The sequence below is a fragment of the Aulonocara sp. 'chitande type north' Nkhata Bay genome, linkage group LG5 (genome assembly GCF_057382095.1).
Source record: "Aulonocara sp. 'chitande type north' Nkhata Bay isolate Kocher_YH1m ecotype deep benthic linkage group LG5, A_spYH_male_GT1.1, whole genome shotgun sequence".
Taxonomy (NCBI): Eukaryota; Metazoa; Chordata; class Actinopteri; order Cichliformes; family Cichlidae; genus Aulonocara; species Aulonocara sp. 'chitande type north' Nkhata Bay.
Window position 1 is genome coordinate 41,637,971 of NC_141348.1, and position 20,318 is coordinate 41,658,288.

The 20,318-nt window shown below is 42.1% G+C and overlaps 2 protein-coding genes across 4 annotated transcripts; one reads left to right on the forward strand and one right to left on the reverse strand.

Moving 5' to 3' along the window:
• Window positions 1–969: 969 nt before the first annotated feature.
• On the reverse strand, window positions 970–5,357 carry LOC147331365 (deoxyribonuclease-1-like). Of its 3 annotated transcripts, none has more exons than XM_086294329.1 (9): window positions 5,040–5,357; window positions 4,438–4,523; window positions 4,041–4,136; window positions 3,799–3,884; window positions 2,801–2,919; window positions 2,513–2,625; window positions 1,893–2,047; window positions 1,450–1,546; window positions 970–1,351 (listed from the first exon to the last, which is right to left on the reverse strand). In XM_086294329.1, exons 2-9 carry the CDS (start codon window positions 4,516–4,518, stop codon window positions 1,298–1,300), a joined length of 801 nt encoding a protein of 266 aa, XP_086150455.1. In that variant the 5' UTR covers window positions 4,519–4,523; window positions 5,040–5,357; the 3' UTR covers window positions 970–1,297. The 3 variants fall into 3 exon arrangements, with proteins under 3 accessions (XP_086150455.1, XP_086150456.1, XP_086150457.1); XM_086294330.1 differs by having other exon boundaries at window positions 4,438–4,536; XM_086294331.1 differs by having other exon boundaries at window positions 2,813–2,919; window positions 5,040–5,354.
• A 12,840-nt stretch (window positions 5,358–18,197) lies between these two features.
• Window positions 18,198–19,916, forward strand: LOC147331366 (granzyme B-like). Its single transcript, XM_086293645.1, has 5 exons — window positions 18,198–18,289; window positions 18,378–18,525; window positions 18,836–18,968; window positions 19,179–19,433; window positions 19,548–19,916. Exons 1-5 carry the CDS (start codon window positions 18,232–18,234, stop codon window positions 19,725–19,727), a joined length of 774 nt encoding a protein of 257 aa, XP_086149771.1. The 5' UTR covers window positions 18,198–18,231; the 3' UTR covers window positions 19,728–19,916.
• Window positions 19,917–20,318: the final 402 nt, after the last annotated feature.

Consider the following 20,318-nt stretch of genomic DNA (forward strand, 5'->3'; position numbering starts at 1 on the left):
GTTGTTATCTTAACACTACATGACATTGTCGCTTCTGTCTCAAATAAACAAAACAATACAGAAAGGCAGCAATTAAAACAGCCAATGTGTCCATGGGATACGTGAGAGGGGTGTACTTTTCTCACAGAAGAATATTACATCTATACAGTTAAGTTAAACTTGCGACCGGGGCGTTAAATTTCTGTCTGGTGTCACTTTTGTCTGCAAGGACTGCTTCAAAGATAACATTTATAGTTGCATTTGTAGCCCTGCCACTGTCTGGCACCCTGTCGAGACCTGTCCAGGGTGTAACCTGCTTCTTGCCCTGTGGCAGCTGGGCCAGGCTCCCTCCCCGGGTGGAAACATTAATGAGGTAACTGGATACATTTGCAAAATTCAATCCAAATCAAAAATACAATAAATAAACAAAATGATTATTTAAAATGTAAAACTATATTATTAAATAAAACCTGTAAAATCACTTAGATAACCATATTTCATCTCATTCATGTCAGGGCTTCGTGTGTGGAGGAGAGGAAGAGATGACTCAAAACAGGCACGACTTGTGGTGAAAGCTGGTGTTTAGTGCAGATGGAGTGAATGAACAGAACAGGAGCAGGAAATGGCTGACGGACGGACAGACGGACGGACGGACTGAATGACTGAATGAGCAAAGCATACAGTGACAACCTAACATCAACAACAATGACACGACAATGAACTGATGAATCTGAGGGACTTCAATACACAGACTGAATGATTAGTGATTAGAGACCGGTGAGTGAATGGCTGAACATAATCTAACTAATGACACATAGAAGTAACAGGAACAGAACAACAGAAAATGAGAACGAGTGACAAAATAAACTGAACCTGAACAAGCTGAAAACACTGGGTTACTGACCCAGGAACCCTGACAATTCATGCTCCACTTGTCCAGTCATTGCATAAAATTGAACATGAAAGAAAAACAAAGCAAGTTGTGCGTGGATGTAAAGGTTTATTTGCCATTGTGTTGGTTGATTGAAACCCAGGGGATCAATTCAATCCTGCTTTTTTCTATGAAGTTCATCCAAAAACACAGTTGTTAATTTTACTAAAAGGCAGAGTGCCTCATTTACTCTTCTTTGACATAAAATTGCACATAATATGAAAAAAAGACAGCAAAAACTATTTTAACATGAACCGTTATATAACTACACATATAAGACACATACATGGTTCCTGATTAAAACTGGGGGTGAAATTTGTTTGCTATCTCACTTCAAGGCAGGTTCTCAATGTAAAAATAAAGCTTTTTTCTATAATTCTTCATACGTTAATTGTCCCGAAGCTCCACCTCCACGGGGTAGTGGTCACTGACGGATCGAGTCTACAAGTAGAAAAACATGGCAAACAGCGGTGAAGTGAGATGTTTGCACGTAAACATTGCCATGTTGAATTAAATGTTTTTAATATTAAATGTCTTACTGTGTCATAATTTAGGCGGTACGCTCTTTTGAAGTCGAAAGGCTTTGCAGAGCCAGGAACAACTGCGTCATTCATCCTCTTTCCAAACACAACAATCCTGTTGGCAGGAAATAGAGTCACAATCATGCATTCATTTGACTTTGCCTGTTGTTTAACATGCAGATGACAATTTGCCATCAAGAAGCATTTCACTTTCTTTGTTTTAAGACTGTAATGAAACAGAACTAGGGAGGTGTAGGCAGTGAAACCATTGTGAGGCAGGAGGGGCGGTGATTGTTTTTTCAGCATAGAAACAGATCTTGCCCACCCGGATTTCCTAATCTTAAAATAGGAAAGTATTTATATTTATAAATAATAACTATTTAGATATTCAAATATTTTCTAAGCTAAAAATAAAATCGTGTGACTCTGAGCAAGACAACAACAACATAAAGAAAAGATACCTGTCATATGTATGGTCATTAAGGTCACTAGTAGTGGTGTCAGCGTCTTCATCTATCAACCAAAAGTAGGGACGAGAGCTCATTCTGATGTTTGTCCTTTTAGTACTTGACAGGTAACGTCCATCCGCATTGAAGTCCCCCAAAATCATGATGCTCTGAAAGACAATATATATGAAAATACAAAGGTAAATATTTTATAACAATATCATTTAATATAATTTTGTTCTCCAGTCTTTAGGTTTGAGCACATTTCAGATTTTTCATTTTAGTTACGCTCATATGTCAAACATAATAACGGCACAGGTTTGGTTTTCAAAGAACAAATTAATTTAAATAACTTGAGAAGCAAATTATTTTGACTTCTTGTCAACAATAACTTTATCTTAACAAATAAAAATAGTTTACTGTTATAAAATTGTGCTTTTATAAAACTAATTTGTCCACAGCCTGCTGTTGTGAAGTGCTTGAAGAGTCTAGAATGACAATCAGACCAATGATTGTAACTATCAATCATTTCATGACCTTTTCTGCTCTAATCAACATATTATTGTTATTATTGTTATTTAGCATCGTAAACAAATCCATTCTGTAAATTCGTCACTCTTTCATTTCCAGCCTACATTAGTGCCCCATCTCCTTCTTGCATCTTGGACCACATTATGAAGAGCACGCAGCTCATGTTCAGCATCCTTTGGTTTGGTGTGGACGGGAATCAGAACAAGCTTCTTCACAACTGGAAGCACAAACATAACCAGTTAGTTACAGGTGAACATGCACAGTAGTACTTGCTTATTTGTATACTTGTATGGACATTCATGGACAATTTATCCTGTATCCTGGAAGAAGGAGCAGCGTCACCAGTTTCAAACTGGTCCCTGTGAATGTAGAAGTAGAGGACAAAAGCTCACACTCATACATACGTCTGGCTGAACGGCGGCGAAACTGCACAATAAAGGGCTCTCTGGCAAGCACATCTTTGTTTTCTTCTTCATATTGGTAACGGTCAATCACACTCATTTCATCCTGTCTGAGACAGAAAATACACACACATCTGTTTCCCTCATGCTAACATATAGCTAAGGTCTCAGCCCAAACTGAGATGACTTATATCGTTAGAAGTTGCTTATTGTTGTGAATCTTGTGCTGTCTGAGGAAGTCTGAGGCCAGGAATAGGGTGGAGTCCCGACTCCAGGTTTTTGACTCTTAGTGTGTCGGGGTGTTGGGGACAGACAGGCTGGTGTAGGGTTGGTGTATCTGCTGGCTGGGGAACGCCTCCGTGTCCTCCCAGAACAGCTGGAGTAGGTGAAGAAGAGGAGGTGATTTTTCTAAAAGCCATGTTCACCTATTCTCTTAAACATTCATAGAGTGCTTTTATTTCTTTTAAAGGAAAAAATATCTAATGCAATAAATGTTGAAGAGTCTCCCCTTAGACCAGAGGTGGGCAATTCCAGGCCGCGAGGGCCGGTGTCCTGCAGGTTTTAGATCTCACGCTGGGTCAACACACCTGAATCACACGATTAGTTCGTTACCAGGCCTCTGGAGAACTTCAGGACACGTTGAGGAGCTAATTTAGCCATTTAAATCAGCTGTGTTGGTTCAAGGACACATCTAAAACCTGCAGGGACACCGGCCCTCGAGACCTGCAGTTGCCCACCTCTGCCTTAGACTGTTGCTCCTGCATTCTGGACCCGGATAAGTGGCATAAAATGGACGGTGAATAAAAGTTAATATTTTGGTTTGAAGAATATCTGAAATCATTTCTGTGGATTATCTTAAACTTTTTAAAAAATGTTTTATTTTCCTTAAAATCTTCTCCTAAATGCAATGATCTGTCTTGACAGATTTGAGCTTTTAATTCCGGACATGTGAGACATCTATGAAACATATGAATGTCAGATGATTGTACCTGTAGAAGAAGACAAACTGCTCCCTGTAGGAATGTCGTCCTACTGGGGCACCGATCTCCATCCTGTATGGACGAGATCTGTTCCCCCTGTTCAAAAACAGACATAACTGTAGTTCAGTTTTATTTTTGGGAGGTTTTGTACATATTGTGTGTTTGGCATTACAGCAGGAATACTGTTGTTGTCAGTTAGTTCCAGTGGTCAGCAGGTGTAAATGCCTGTTAATGTGGTTTGTGATGACTTTCCTGTGTCTGTTGAGCTCTGTGAGAAATTTGCTCATTGCCCTGTCATTGGGATCCCGGACCTCCAGTAACACCACCACACTGTACCGAGACACAATCTAAGAGAAACACACAACCCACTTAGTAAAAATACATTTAAGAAATAAAGGTCTGGTGCAACAGTTCAGCAACCACTGGGAATCCAACACATCAACTTTTACAAGCCAGTGTGAACAAACTTAAATAACTCTGTATACTGCAAAAATGGCCTGACGTCACACACTTAAAAGTCAGCAACTCTTATTGTGGCAATACGTTCTATAATTAAGTGTTTGAATATGTTGATGACACAAACACACCTCAACAATAAAACAGCATCATAATTTAATCAAATTAAGTTGTAAATGTCTCATGACTTACCTTGATTAGATTATTTCGTACAATATCTTTGTTGAGTTTTCTCACTCCAAGATTCTTGACATTGAAGGCTGCGATCTTCATTCTGACTGTAAAACCAAACTTTTGAGAATATCACAGCATTTACATAATTTCAGAGGCTTTAACATCAATGAGAATGCTAACCATACTTAGACACAGTGCTTTGTGTCTAAGCTCACACTTGCCCAGAGCGACCTGTGAAAGGCTTCAGCCCTGACTTTAACCCTTACTCGGGTAAGCTACTAAGAAGGTGATGGTGGTGGATGTATTAGACCTGTCCTTTCACTTTTTAGTTTGGTTTGGGCACCTGGCTGCCAAATTGATAATTGTTTAACTTAAAATAAACCATTTTACAATGTTAACTAGAAGTCAAACTTCAAAAGTAAAATTCTAATTCACAGAAAGAAAAATGAAAAGAACTGAATATAAGAGGCTGAGAGAAAATGTCTGGCTGGTTTCCCGCCAATTCTGACCTGGCATCACACAATCAAAAGTCCAGTAAAATGAAAAGAAGCTCAATCACCACTTTGAATACTGAAGCAATTTTTTAAAGAAAGAAACAGAAAATAAAGAAAAGAACTCACCAATTAGGTTAAGATCAATAACCACAAATGTCTGAAGACAGAGAGAGCTGAAAGAGGTCCTTCACTGTCAGTGGAAAAAGGACGACTGACTGAGAGTCTAAGCAGGAAAGGAAACGGCCGTGCTAAACCACACAGCCAATAAAACTGGCTCACAGACACAGTGAGAGAAAAGCTGGCACGGATCATTTAGCATTTGAAAAACTGGATATTTCCCTTTGGAGCGGTGGAGTCCAAAACTGAGCTAAAAGAGAAGTAAAAATCTTTAAATGGAAACAAAGAAATACACATTTCTTTGACTGGATGTGTAATTTTATGTGATAGAATAATACACATAGGCAAAGTGCACACATAACCCTGGGAGCCCTTTATGTATGTAATATACATGTATGCTTTATGTACATTACATAATTGTATACATGTACTTATGTGAACAATTATAACATAAAGTGTAAAGGTATCTTTAAAAAGTCTGTAAATGATTGAATCATGTTAAAATAATGAGAACTATTAATCAGATGTTAAATGTGTTCTGTGAATGTTTATGACACACCAGAGATAAATCTCATGTCAACAGTCGACATTTTCCTAAGAATATTTGATGCTTTCAACATCTGCCAAAGAGAATATACTCTTTGTGTAAAAGTTCAGGATGTTTGAAATGAACTGAGGATTTCACTGAGACACCTGAAGGGCCTTTGATGGTCAGTGAAATGGAAGCGTCTGATAGTTTGAGGTAGTTAAGCTGAGTGATAATGTTGTGTGTGTGTATTTGTGTATGAGTGTGTGTGTGTGTGTGTGTGTGTGTGTGTGTGTGTGTTGTAGTACAAGACATGCACAACATCTTGCTGTTGTTCTTCCATCCCAGCTGCTGCTCATAGAGGATCTCTAACATTTCAGGGTTTTTATTTTACAGTACAAGTGAGTAATTGCCTTGAAATGGCCGGTTCCTCATTAGTTGTTAGAAACAGCTTCTTTCTGTCACCTCAAAATATCCACAATATTTACATAAACTTTCTGTTTGAAAGTATGAAGAATTTTAGAGTTGTTCTCTGAAACAATTGGTGCTGTTTTCAGTGGACTGTTTTTTATGGTTGTTTTTTTTTATATACTTTTGTTTTCTTTATTTTTCTTCAAACAGTAAAGTGGCCGTTGGTACTCCTCAAGCTGGCTCATTGATAATATCTGGAGAAACATTGTATATGAATCAGGGCAGATTTTTGTCAACTGCATAAATCTTTGGAAACTTAAAGCATCCCACCAGTGATGCGACTCGATCAGAGTGGTTGGCTGAATGAAATAAATAACTGGATAGTTAATATTCAACGTATCGACATCATTAACGTCATTAACCTTGGAACAGAACCTTTTGTATTTGTTCTAACGATGTAAACTTTAAATGTGTGTTTGCAGTTTCAGTTATAGATAAAAATGACAAATATATGGCCAGTTATCAAGATGGGGTACCGTTAGTTGGGCAAGACCTTTTTTTAGCAAACGCTGTAGCAAACTGATGTTTCCGTCTTGTCATATTTTCAAGGGGAAACTGTTTAGTAACAATGGTAACAAAGTGTTTACAACAAAGTCAGTCATGTCACTTGATTTCTTCCATGTTTCTGGGAAAAGCAAAATATAGAGCACTCATACAAAATGTTATATTGTGGTCTTTTAGTTCTCCCTGCTGACATCTTCAGGTTTTGTCTCGTCTCTTTCTCTCTGCTTCAGTTTCTGTCTCTCCTCTCTTCTATCTGTGATTTTTGTTGTTGTTCGTGCTCCCTGTTGGGCCTTATTTCAGGGTCTTGGCCTTTGCTCTACACACCTGAGGAAATCACCCACCTGTCTCACATGATCTTATCAGCTTAAGGTAGTGGCTGGCACCTGAAGTCATTTGCTGGCCTTTATGCTTTGAGGAAACTTACTGTGTGTTTTTCCCTGTGTACAGACTCCCTGTAGTGCGGCGAGCCTGCATGAGTTAAGAGTGTACTGACCCGAAGAGAGGTGGATGTTTTGGATGCCTGTTCCCTTTAAGAACCCTGGATCCCCATTCCCCATTAGTTTTGGATTATATCTTAAAATCCTTTCCAAGGACTACTTTGAACCTTTTATAAAATGAGTCAGAGCTCAAATGAAGCTGTTTGGTATGACACACAAACCTGCAGAACTGTAATGGGTTTCCACCTTTAGGTGGTGCTGTAGAAACACCAGAGACAAGCAGATTAAACTGTTCAAACATACTTTTTTAAATCCTACAACATGTCATGCTCTACTGCTGTCCTCCGTGTATATTTCCCCAGTCACGTTTGTGTTTGATCCCCCACCCCCTCACAAGGACAGAGGAAGACCTTTGAAACCCCCTCCCCCTCCCCAGTGTCTACCTCAATCTATAGGTGCTGTTTTGTCTCCCTTTTCTGTTCCCATGTTCCTCTCCTTGTGTTTCATTCCATGTCTCCCCTTTCCTCTTATGAAAAGCCTTGCTCTAAATGAGCTTCTTTTTCATATGCCACTCTAACTCCCGTATGTCACACATGTTAGCCAAAGTGGTTAGTAAGAAAAAGCTACACTACAGAGGTTCCTTAAGGTTACTTGGTTACTTGCTAATGCGAGCTCTGTTTTAGCAAATGCACAGACTGTAACTGTTATAGACAGTGTTGTTGTTAATGTATGTTTGGGGGCGTTGCACCCCGGAACCTTCAGTGGTTTTTCAGGGTTCTCCCTGCCGGAATGTTATGTGTGGGACAGTTTCCTGTATGTATGCGACTAGCTGTGGTTGTTTCTAAAAGTGGTCAGTAAACGTCCTAAAACTGGCACTTGAGTTTCCGAGTATTTTTATCCTGAGGTTATAACAATAACTAATTTCACAACCATTTCTTATTTGGCCCTCTGAGCTCACAGAGAGTATAAAAACATCTGTCGCAGCCTGTAAGCGAAACATAGCTTTTAAACGAAATTGTCACGGCTTGCTGGGGCAGACCGTGTGTGTGAGTGAGTGAGTGAGGACACGGAGGAGACAAAACTGAGTTTAAACGAAAAGCAAGCCTTTATTATGGCTGATGTCTCCAAGCATGACATCCCGGTGCATTTCAGACCCAGCAACACGCTCAGACAAAAACTGGTTCACCCGAAAGACAAAACGCCAAAACACAGACTTAACAATGTGGTGTATGCTGTACAGTGCAGCGAGGAATGCCCAGACCTCTACATTGGAGAGACCAAACAGCCACTTCACAAGCGCATGGCACAACACAGAAGAGCCACCTCCACAGGACAAGACTCAGCAGTCCATCTGCATCTTAAGGTCAAAGGTCACTCTTACGAGGATGCCAATGTTCACATTTTGGACAGAGAGGACAGATGGTTTGAAAGAGGAGTGAAAGAAGCCATCTATGTCCACTGTGAGCGACCATCTTTGAACAGAGGCGGGGCTTACGACACCAACTCTCTGCCATCTATAATCCAGTTTTGAGATCCCTTCCCAGACGCCTTAACGCCCACTCACATCCTGGGCCATCTGACCTCAGGAATTCGCATGATAAGGTGGGGCCAGGTTTCACAATGAACTCACCCGAAACTCTGGCTGATTGGGACCCACACCCAGTTTCACACCTTGGCTCAGGCGATTAGAGGATCATCAGGGGGTCCTTTTGTCCCTCTGTGGGGGGATACTCCCACTAGGTTTAAATCTGGGACTCTCCACCATTTGACCTTAGAACTGAAGAAGCTTCTCGGATGAAGGTGAAACGTCTTCAAGTAACTTAAAGAAGTCCAGACGCTTTTCTTTGCAAGCTCCTTTGACTTTTCTTTGTACACATGACAATAAATGTGTTGAATCTTGAATCTTTAATGACTTGTAATTGGCAAATTTAGCAAGCAGTTTCCCTGTCAAACCCAAACCTCCTGATCACGACTATTTTTATTTTGTTTTTTGCAACCATGGTGACAGTTTTGATGGTGACGGTGATAATGCTGAAATTTCAAAAGAAATGGGTTGGGGTTTTTTTTTTCTTTCTTTTTTTTTTTTTAGAAATCATTATGGTGACAGTTATTCTTGAAATTTAAAGAAAAAGAAAAAGATATGGGCTCATTTTTGTGGTCACATTAAATAAATCATGAAGTTTATTTCATAAAACTTTGTCATACAATGTGTAAGAAAGGAGGATTATCAGTGTTAAGCTCATTGGCCAATGACTTGCTCGACAAATCGAGCAAACAGTTTGACTGTCAGCTCGAGATCTCCTCATCAGGTCTGTTTTTTTTTTGTTCTTTTTGCAGCCAGGATGATGAAGGCGATAATCTTGAAACCTGTGATGGTTACATCAGCTTTTCATGGTGTCTTTGTTTAGCACAGTGGTTTCCTGTCAGTTTTTCATCAGGTGTGTCCACAATGCATCTTTGCAAAAACCCTAAAAAACCGTGTGACTTTTTTTGGGGGGGGGGGGGGGGGTAACAACAATAACTGTGCAGTGACAATAAAGTTATCTTATATTATTTTAGGTGGAGGTATGCGAGAGGGCGAGGCAAGATCGTGGAGGTCTGGCCAAGTATGAGAATGATCCAGTCCAGAAAGAATGTGGTGAAGCAAGGAGGCAGGTAGGTGAGTGTGAGTGTAGAATCCATACCAGAGATGTGGCTGAGAAGGCAGCAGACGAGACCAGTGATCGAATGGTGAATAACTGTAGGTAGTTGGAGGGAATGATCTGTGGACTCGACAACAGACAAAGGGCAAAGGACTCGTGATCACCGGTTTAAACTGTGACACGCAGAAGGTCAGGTGAATACTTTAGTTTTCAGGCCCCTCTTCTGTGGAACCAGCTTCCACTTTGGATTCAGGAGACAGACACTATCTCTACTTTTAAGATTAGGCTTCAAACTTTCCTTTTTGCTAAAGGATATAGTTAGGGCTGGATTAGGTGAATCCTCCCTTAGTTATGCTGCAATACATGTAGGCTGTTGGGGGATTCCCATGATGCACTGAATATTTCTTTTTCAGTTACCGTTCTCACTAACTATGTGTTAATAGACCTCTCTGCATTGAATCGTGCCTGCTTTTAATCTCTGTCTCTCTTCCACAGCATGTCCTGTCTTCCTTCTCTCACCCCAACCGGCCGCAGCAGATGGCCCCACCCCTCCTTGAGCCTGGTTCTGCCGGAGGTTTCTTCCTGTTAAAAGAGAGTTTTTCCTTCATGCTTGCTTGCTTGCTCATAGGGAATCATCTGATTGAGTTTTTCTCTGTATGTATTACTGTAGGGTCTACCTTACAATATAAAGCGCCTTGAGGCGACTGTTGTTGTGATTTGGCACTGTATAAATGAAATTAAATGAAACTGAATTCAATTAAGTTCAATTGATAATTTTGTCCACCTCGAATTGCTCAATGTACTGAGGCGACGGCTTACGGGACTCAGTTCTGGGCAATATGGGAATATCCCTGGAAGCCAGCCATACCTTTTGTTCAGGAGCATACGTGGGTTTGGCTGAGCGGTGCTGGTTAGCATACTGGCGCTGGCAGCTGGCTGACCTGAGAAGCGCTCGCCATGTTCATGGGGTGGGGTGGTAAGGTGTCTTTAATGAATACCTCTGTGCGTATAAGAGAGAGATCTGTGACGGATTCACTGGTGCTAGTAGATTTGACTGGCTCTGGGGGACACGCCAATACAAGGCAATTTGCATGACAAAAAAGGCTCCAGCTCGACACCCTTTGCCCCGCCCAATCTAGATGGGCATTTTATACTTTTAACCAAAGAAATCCTAAAATGAGACGGGTACTAGGGGACTGGTGTGTAAAAATCGCTAGTGTTTCTTTGTTATTTCCCAATGTAACTAGTTTGAGGGGTTCAGTTTGGTGCGTGATATGAGCAAGGATGCGATCATTTAATGCCTTGGCGGGAATGGTGGTGGATTGAGCTAGCATAGCGGAAGATTCAACTGTTGTGCAAGGCCAGAATCTATTAGATTTTGCTCAGCCCAAGAATCGACTAGGGCTTGGAACGAGTGGGTATCTTGTCCTACCAACTGAGAGACCGGAAGCTGAAGATGGGGTTTATGGTTACTGTGTGTACCCCCGAATCTGCCGGCAGGCAGATCCTTTTAGTTTTTTTGGATGCGAAGAAATTAAATGTTCAAGCTGTCCACAATAGAAGCGCTCTCTGTCTTCCAGGGATAACTGCATCAGCTCTGGGACTGAATCACTTCTTTTGTTTTTGTTTTGTAAATAGACCCCCTGAAGTGCGTGATCGGAGCAGCCGATCAACTGTGCCTCAACTGGGGCAGTACGAAAATCTATGAGATGGTCCGCCATCCTGCATCTGCCCTGATGGAATCCTCACAGTGTAACAGGGTCATAAATCACATCTTGTTATAATTACACAAAATGTGTTCTAAACCCCCAAACTGTTCCTTTTATACCTGCTTTTAGGACCTCCAAACCTGTAGTTATGTTCATTATCAGTTAGCGCCCCTCCTCATTGTTCTTCTTCGTTGGTGCAACCCTATAAATACAGTGTACCCCTTTTGCCTCTCCCCTTTTCTACAATTCCCCTGTGGGAGAGGTTGGTGTCATTTCTTTCCAACACTGTAAAACACACATATAATTCATATTTAGCCACCCTGATGTTTCTGATTGCAATTTTAGTTCAATTATTGTCATCATTATGCCTGTTTTTTGTTAGATGCTTTAAATGTGTAGTACGTGTGTGCCACATATGTGTTCTAGGAAACGTGAATGCTAGCATGAATAGATAATTCTTGCTAGCTTGGAAGTTGTGGTGGGTTGAGCTAACTCTCTTCCCCAATGTTTGTATTTGGTCATAGGAGCTGGAGTGGGCAAGCTATGGAGGTACTGAGATCCAGCAGGAAGCTCAGAGGGGACAGGGCCATCTCTATCGTGGCTCCTAAATTGTGGAATAATTTGCCCTTGAACGTTAGAGAGGCCCCTTCACTGTCCACTTTCAAATTGCGTTTTAAAACCCACTTTTATTCTTTGGCTTTTAATCTCAGTGAGACTTAGTATTCGCTTGTAATGAAATTATTTAATTAATTATTTTACTTTTTCTTTTATTTATATCTTATGTACTTGTCATGGTCCAGGTGAGTGCTGGGTTTTCCTGTGTGCTAGTAATCCATCACTGGGCAGTCACAACACCCCCCTCGTTTGTGGCACCTGTGTGTAATCAGCTGGCAGGCTCTTAAGATCAGCGTTCTCAAACATTCATCGCCGGAACGTTAGCTAACCCACCTTTACAACGCATCCACTTAACACACTGTTTGCTGCTACAGCTACACATGTTTCTTTTCCAACTATTTATTTATAAGTGACTTATGTATGTATGTATGTATATATATGTATATATTGTACTATTCTTAGTTAGCGTATTGTCTGTCTTGTCTTAATGTTGGTTTAAAATGGAGCACTGTAACAAAAAATAATTTCCCCCAGGGATCAATAAAGTATTCTGATTCTGATTCTGATTCTGATTTTCAGCGGGTTTTGAGCCTCGCTGTCATTAACCACTCTACTTCCTGTCACTGGTTTGTTTTCTGTACTCAGCGCTACTCGACTGCCTGCCTCCCTGCCCAGCACTTCACAGTGTGGTGGGCAAGGAGGCGAACTGTATGCGCACTGGTTTAGCCTCACCCGGACCTCTATTTTCCCCAAAGCCTCGCCTTCTACCCAGACAATGACTTTGAGAGTGTAACCCTGTAACCCTCTACCTTGTGTGCCTGCTCCGCACAATACCTAGTGTCGTGCTCAGGCTATTTTCCCCAGCCAGCTAAAGAGACTTTTTCCCTTTGGACTCTGCTGCCGCACACGCGGTGTGATTCTTGTGTTCATGCTTGACTATTATTGTGGAGATTGTTCTAGCCCAGTCGAGTGCTTCATAGCTTTGTTTACTTTCTCAGCATCCCTCGCAGGAGTTTTGTCTTGTAGTTTTTGCCAGTCTCAGTGAGTATTTAGTTACAGGTACTTAGAGCCCATATATGAAGCTTGCGTTAGTTTATTAGGTTGATTTAATTCAGAGGTCAAGTGTTTTCCCTCTCGCCCTTTTTTCACCACTTTCACTGTGTGCCACTTTTGTGCCAAAATTGCTGCTGGTATGTTGGGGTTTCTCCCAGTGGACGAGAGGGTTGGTTCCCTTCGCCTTCGGGTCAGGGAATGGGTCCTGACAGTCGTCTGTGCTTATGTGCCGAGCGGCAGTTCAGAGTACCCAGTCTTCTTGGAGTCCCTGGGTAGGACACTGGAGGGTGCTCCCCCAAGGGAACTGTGTTGTTCTGCTGGGAGACTTCAATGCTCACGTGGGCAAAGACAGTGAGACCTGGAAGGGCGAGATTGGGAGGAACGGCCTCTCGGATCTGAACCCGAGTGCTGTTTTGTTATTGGACTTCTGTGCAAACAATAGTGGTGCAACGGATCACGGTTGATCCGTAATCCGAACCGATCCCACTCCACGGTTCGGCACGCAAGTGATCCGAAGATTCGAAAAAGAAGAAAAAAGTATGTGTATGGTGCGCGTGGTCAGTTTGTCCAGCGATAGTTATGGCCAGCACTGGAGGAGCAGAGGAGTTTGCGGTGTTTAAGCAGCCTTTTGCTGCCCTATCCGACTGGGCTAAAGCTATTGCAAAAGCTATTGGGGTGTTTAGCTGCAGACGGGAGGCCGTATTCTGTTGTGCAAAACAAGGGGTTTAAACTAGACAACGCGTTAGTTGACTCATTGATGCCGTGCAGCTGCGTTAATGCAGGTGGAGTCTGCTTCTACATTAATGAAGGTTGGTGTACTGATGTCACAGTGTTACAGAAACACTGCAGCCCACACTTGGAAAGTTTTTTCATCAACTGTAAACCTTTTTATTCACCGCGGGAGTTTTCTTCCTTCATGCTGGTCGGAGTTTACATCCCTCCACAGGCCAACGCGAACAATGCACTGTGCGAGCTGGCTGACCAGATTACTACCCTGGAGAGGAAATTCCCGGATTCCTTTACAATTATTCTTGGGGATTTTAACAGAGCAAACCTAAACTACGAACTCCCTAAATACAGACAGCATATAGACTGCCCCACCAGGGACAACATCATACTGGATCACTGCTACACCACTCTAAAAGATGCCTATCACTCTGTGCCCTGGGCAGCTTTGGGACATTCTGATCACTGCATGGTCCATCTTATTCCAGTTTATAGGCAAAAACTCAAACGTGCCAAGCCTGTAGTCAAAACTGTGAAGAAGTGGACTAACGCAGCAAAGCAGGAACTGCAGGACTGTTTTGACTCCACTGATTGGACTGCCAACAAAGACCTTTTGCACATACAACAACAATAAACCATGGTTCACTCCTAAACTCCAACATCTTCGTAAGGCCAAGGAGGACGCCTACAGAAGTGGTGACAGGGCCCTCTACAAGCAAGCCAGGAACACACTGACCAAGGAGATCAAAGCAGCTAAAAGGATCTACTCCCAGAAGCTGGAAGAACGGCTCTCAGCCAACGATCCTGCATCAGTGTGGAGGGGCCTGCAGGAAATCACCAGCTATAGACGCCCCCCACCCACTATTGAAGCAAACAAAGACCTGGCCAACGAGTTAAACACTTTCTATTGCAGGTTTGAGACGGACAGACTCCCACGCCCCACCCTCCCCTCCCCAGGGACATTGCTTCAGACATTGACCCCCAACACACCTTCCACCTCTCCCCCCTTCACCCTCCCCAATCCAGCCTCAACGACCACCCTCACCCTCCCCAATCCAGACCTAACGACCACCACCGCCCTCCCCAATCAAGACTCAACGACCACCCCCACCCTTCCCAATCCAGACTCAACGACCACCACCACCCTCTCCAATCCAGACTCAACGACCTCCACCACACCTCTCACCCCCCTTTCCTCCTCCCTGAAACTCAGAATACACACTCAGGATGTGAGCCGACTATTCCAGAAACAGAAGCCCAGGAAAGCCCCCGGACCAGACGGCGTCTCAAAACCTGTTCTGAACAGCTGGCTCCCATCTTTACTCGCATCTTCAACAGATCCCTGGAGCTGTGTGAAGTTCCCTCCTGCTTCAAACGCTCCACCATCATCCCTGTTCCCAAGAAACCCACCATCACAGGACTGAATGACTACAGACCTGTCGCCTTGACGTCTGTGGTCATGAAATCCTTCGAACGACTGGTGTTAGCCCATCTGAAAGACATTACAGGCCACCAGCTGGACCCTCTGCAGTTTGTCTACCGGGCAAACAGGTCGGTGGATGATGCAGTGAACATGGGGCTGCATTACATCCTGCAACACCTTGACCGCCCGGGAACTTATACCAGGGTCCTGTATGTGGACTTTAGTTCGGCTTTTAACACCATTGTGCCTGAACTTCTTTCCTCCAAACTCTCCCAGCTCAGCGTGTCACCAGCTACCTGTCAGTGGATCACCAGCTTCCTGACAGACAGAAAGCAACAAGTGAGGCTGGGGGAGATCACCTCTGAAACCCGGTCCCTCAGTATTGGTGCCCCTCAAGGATATGTCCTCTCACCACTACTGTTCTCCCTCTACACTAACGACTGCACCTCCAAGAACTCGGCTGTCAAACTCCTAAAGTTTGCAGATGACACCACTGTCATTGGCCTCATTCAAGATGGTGATGAGTCTGCATACCGGCAGGAAGTTGAGCGGCTGGTACTCTGGTGCAGTCAGCACAATCTGGAGCTGAACACTCTTAAGACTGTAGAGATGACAGTGGACTTCAGGAGACATCCCTCAACTCTGCTCCCCCTCACCATATCAGACAGCCCTGTGTCAACTGTGAAGACCTTCAAGTTCCTGGGTACAACCATCTCCCAGGACCTGAAGTGGGAGACCAACATCAACTCCATCCTCAAAAAGACCCAGCAGAGGATGTACTTCCTGAGACAACTGGGGAAGTACAGTCTTCCACAGGAGCTGCTGATCCAGTTCTACACTGCGGTCATTGAGTCTGTCCTGTGCTCCTCCATCACAGTCTGGTATGGAGCAGCCACAAAACAGGACAGGAGCAGACTGCAGCGGACTGTACGGGCAGCAGAAAGGATCATCGGTGCCCCTCTGCCCTCCATCCAGGATCTGTACCTCTCAAGAACCAGGAAACGGGCAGGGAAAATCATCACAGACCCCTCACACCCTGGACACAGACTTTTTGATCTGCTGCCCTCTGGCAGACGGTACAGAAGCCTGCAGACCAGGACCACCCGACACAGGAACAGTTTCTTTCCCCTCGCCATCTCCCTTCTTAACAGTTGACCTGTCACACTGCTCCCACTGCCAGACTGCAGCTGCACCTTATGTACATTTTGTAGTATTCATTCCACCTCATTCATTTCTGTATTTTATGTATATAAGTTTAGATTCGTTATTTATAGTTGGTTTACACAGCTTTGTGTATGTATGTGTAATGTGTATATAGACACGTGTGTGTGTGTGTGTGTGTGTGATTTACATTACTGTGCTTGAGAGCCACCATCTACCGGAACCAAATTCCCTGTATGTGACTCTGCACATATACTTGGCCAATAAACACGATTCTGATTCTGATTCTGGTTATGGCATTAACGTCATTTTAACGAGATTTACGCTGACACACTAGTTTAAACTATGATGAAGGTGCTTGAGCCACGCTATGACATCCCGTTGCGCGTCCACCTTAGTGACAAGATTGCTCCAAGCATGTATGAACAGGAAAAGTTTAAAGTTATGGCTGAGGCATCTTCTGTTGCCCTAACTACAAATGGGTGGACCTCCAGGACAACGGAAAGCTACGTGACCGTGACCGCTCATTATATCACAGCGGAGTGGTAGATAGAAAGCCCTGCACTGCTCTATATTGCTTAATTTGTTTTTATATAATTGCGTGGAATGAGTCTTGAGTTGAATGATTTTAATAGGCAAAAAATACTTAAATAAGTAAATGGCAAGTTAAATTTTTGTCTTCTTTTTTTTTCTGCTGATCCAAAAATTGATTTGATCCGTGATGAAAAAACGTGATCTGATCCGAACCGTGAGACTTTTGATCCGTTGCACCACTGGCAAACAACAGTTTGGCCATAACGAACACCAGTTTTAAATATTAAACTGCACCATGCTTAACCATGCTGAAATTGGGTTGATTTTTTTTCTAACATGAAACATAAAAACCGGAAAACACTGCCCACAACCACCAAATGGGTGGACCTCTAAACAAACACAAACCTGGTTTTAGAAAGAAAATACGCACACAAATAAGAAAGAGATGGTCATTTCAGCATTTGTAACTGAACACAATCTGGAACCCAAGCCTTTTTCTGCATATTTGTAATAACCTAAGATCCAAATTTACTTATTTCTATTTATAGTCATTTCAATAAGCTGAGAGAAGATTAGTCAGTCCATGAAAGGATCAAATGTCACAGATATCAGTGGCAACAGGTCTGAATCATGAATCCAATATAGACAGAAGAAGTCAGGAAGGAGGTAAAATAATGAGTGTCTACATCCATCCATAAGAATGGATGTAGACAGGGATAGCTCAGTAGGTAGAGTGGTGGCCCCATGATCGGAAGGTCGGGGGTTCAACTCCACTGAACGGCTACCCTGAGGTACCCCTGAGCAAGGGACCGTCCCTACACACTGCTCCCCGGGCGCTGCATTGGTGGCTGCCCACTGCTTCACTGGGTGAATGGGTTAAATGCAGAGGAACTATTTCCCTATGGGGACTAACACATTACATCATTACATTACATTACAAGAAATGGTGGTACATTTCAGCCAGTGGAGTTTTTATTCATCTTGCACTACCATCTGGAAAGCATCTAATTTACTCTTTCTCCAAGATTGCAGCATGACAACATGACTCTTGTTAAAACAAAAAACAAATGTGAAAATCCTCAAGTATCTATTTGAGCCCTTCAGTTTGATTTTGGTTTTTCTAGTTCCAAGCTAAAGCATCTTGTCCACCCATAGAAAAAGAAAGAGAGTAAGCAGAACATTTAGCAGTACTTTGTTTGAAATTCAATACTGTTAATGAGAAATGGGTGCGCATATAACAGATGGTGATAGATAGGAGTAGTGAAGTATTTGCTGTGAAAATTTTCAAAACCACATTACTCACAGGAAGTCGTTAAAAGTCAGATATTAGTCAGTACAAACTGCTTAAAAGGACTGACCCGTCGGTCTCAAGTTAACAGATCGAGCATTTTACCAGCGAGATGTTTGCTCTGCAACAATTTGCGGTGATTCATGCGCTGACATTCCTCGGGCAAAATGGTAAGTTGCACCATGAATACTCTTCTCCAGCCTGCATGTGGAATATTTATGTTTTTATTTTCATTTTCTTTTCTCCTAATGCTATTAGCCCTGGGAAGTGAAATTATAAATGGGAAAATAGCCCCAGACAACAAAATGCTGTATATGGCATCAGTGCAGGATTACAGAGGCTACCATATTTGTGGAGGATTTCTCGTGTCTGAGAACTTTGTAATGACTGCTGCACACTGTGACCTGTAAGTAATCTTTGCTCGAGGGAAATTTCTAATTAGACCATTTTTTTTCCCAAAATGTCCCAATGTCCTATATAAATATATATATAAATACATGTATATATATTTACTACTGTATAATGCAATGGTCATAATTTAAGTTACAGTTCTTCCTTTACAAACTGAAACCATGAGAATTTTTGTAAAACTTATGCTAAGATCTTGAAGTAAAACTGAATTTAACTATAAAGAAATGTATCCATATTTTATTCATCATGTTGTTTATGTAACTTCAGAAAATCTGCTGATGATCTCAGAATTATATTTTATTCAGGTATCCTACATACGTAGTCCTTGGTAACCACCATCTGAGGAGTGCTGATAAGCTCGTGATACGGATTGCAGAGAAATACAAACACCCATGTTATCGGAATGTTGGCCGTGGATACGACATCATGCTTTTAAAAGTAAGGTTTATTATTTTTGTTTTCTCACATCACACTGGAAGTTTTATATCTTTGAGTGTTTGCATTTACAATATGCTGATTGAAAAACACATTTCTAGTTGAGGTAAAAAGTGCTTACTTAAAAAAAAAGATAAATGATAGATGTTCTGTATTGCAGTTACATGGTTTTCACGTATTCTTAATCTTTACTCTTTAATTCTGTGCCTCTAGCTGTCTACACCTGTCCGACCAAGCAAAACAATTAAATTCATTCGACTTCCCTTCCGTGAAATGACATTAAATGAAATTGAGAAGTGTCGAGTGGCTGGATGGGGTAAGATAAACACTTACGGTAGAAGTGTTGATGACCTGAGAGTGGTGCGTGTGTCGGTCATCAGCCCACAAGTCTGCAGGGAAAGATGGGGTGGTCTTCCTCCCAATATTATCTGTGCAGGTGGATACAACACAACAAAAGGATTCTGTCAGGTACCTTTTCTGTCCTTCCCTTTTAAAATCTTGCTAACTGCTCTGTTGTTGAGGAATATATGAGCAGCCTGCATTAAGTATCATATGAACAAAATACATACTTCCTCCTTACAGGGTGATTCTGGTGGCCCTCTGGTCTGCAAGGGAATGGCTGTCGGTATTGTTTCTTTCAACAAACGGCTTCCTGGAACCGAGCTGGGAAATTGTAACTATCCGGACGTCCCCAATGTCTATACAGATATCTCAAAACACCTTCACTGGATCAGGAGGATTCTCCAGGGGGAAAAAAGTTAAATCTTACACAAAGCTTTGCGTCAGCACACTGTAAGTGTGCAAGCTATGCCTCTGTCAGTGTTTGCTCTCAATGCAGAATAAAGAAAATGTTTCAAATATTGTTTTCTTACACAAACCTTTGCATCAGCACACTGTAAGTGTGTAAGCTATGCCTCTGTCAATGTTTGCTCTCAATGCAGAATAAAGAAAATGTTTCAAATATTGTTTCTGTGCACGAATAATATTTATTATGACTTCAAATAACTACCTATCTAAGTAGTTTACCATGGAAAATTAATTCCATGCATTACTAATATCTCTAAACTCCTTTTCACTTCTACAGTACATTCATCCTGATTTATCTAGTACAATGAATACAAAAGACTAACTGGGGGTATTTTAGTATCACAGTGAACCACCTGATGTGGTTTTCAGTTAAATCTCTAATAAGCCAAACAAATAGAAGCTTTGACGTTTTAATACAAGTACTACATCTAACTACAGTAACTCTTTTTAAAATTAATAGTAAGATCATGAATATTGAACATCCTGACGTCTTCTCTTGGTTGGCGTGTGGGTGCCTGCCCTCGCTTCCTTTTTGTTCCCACATTC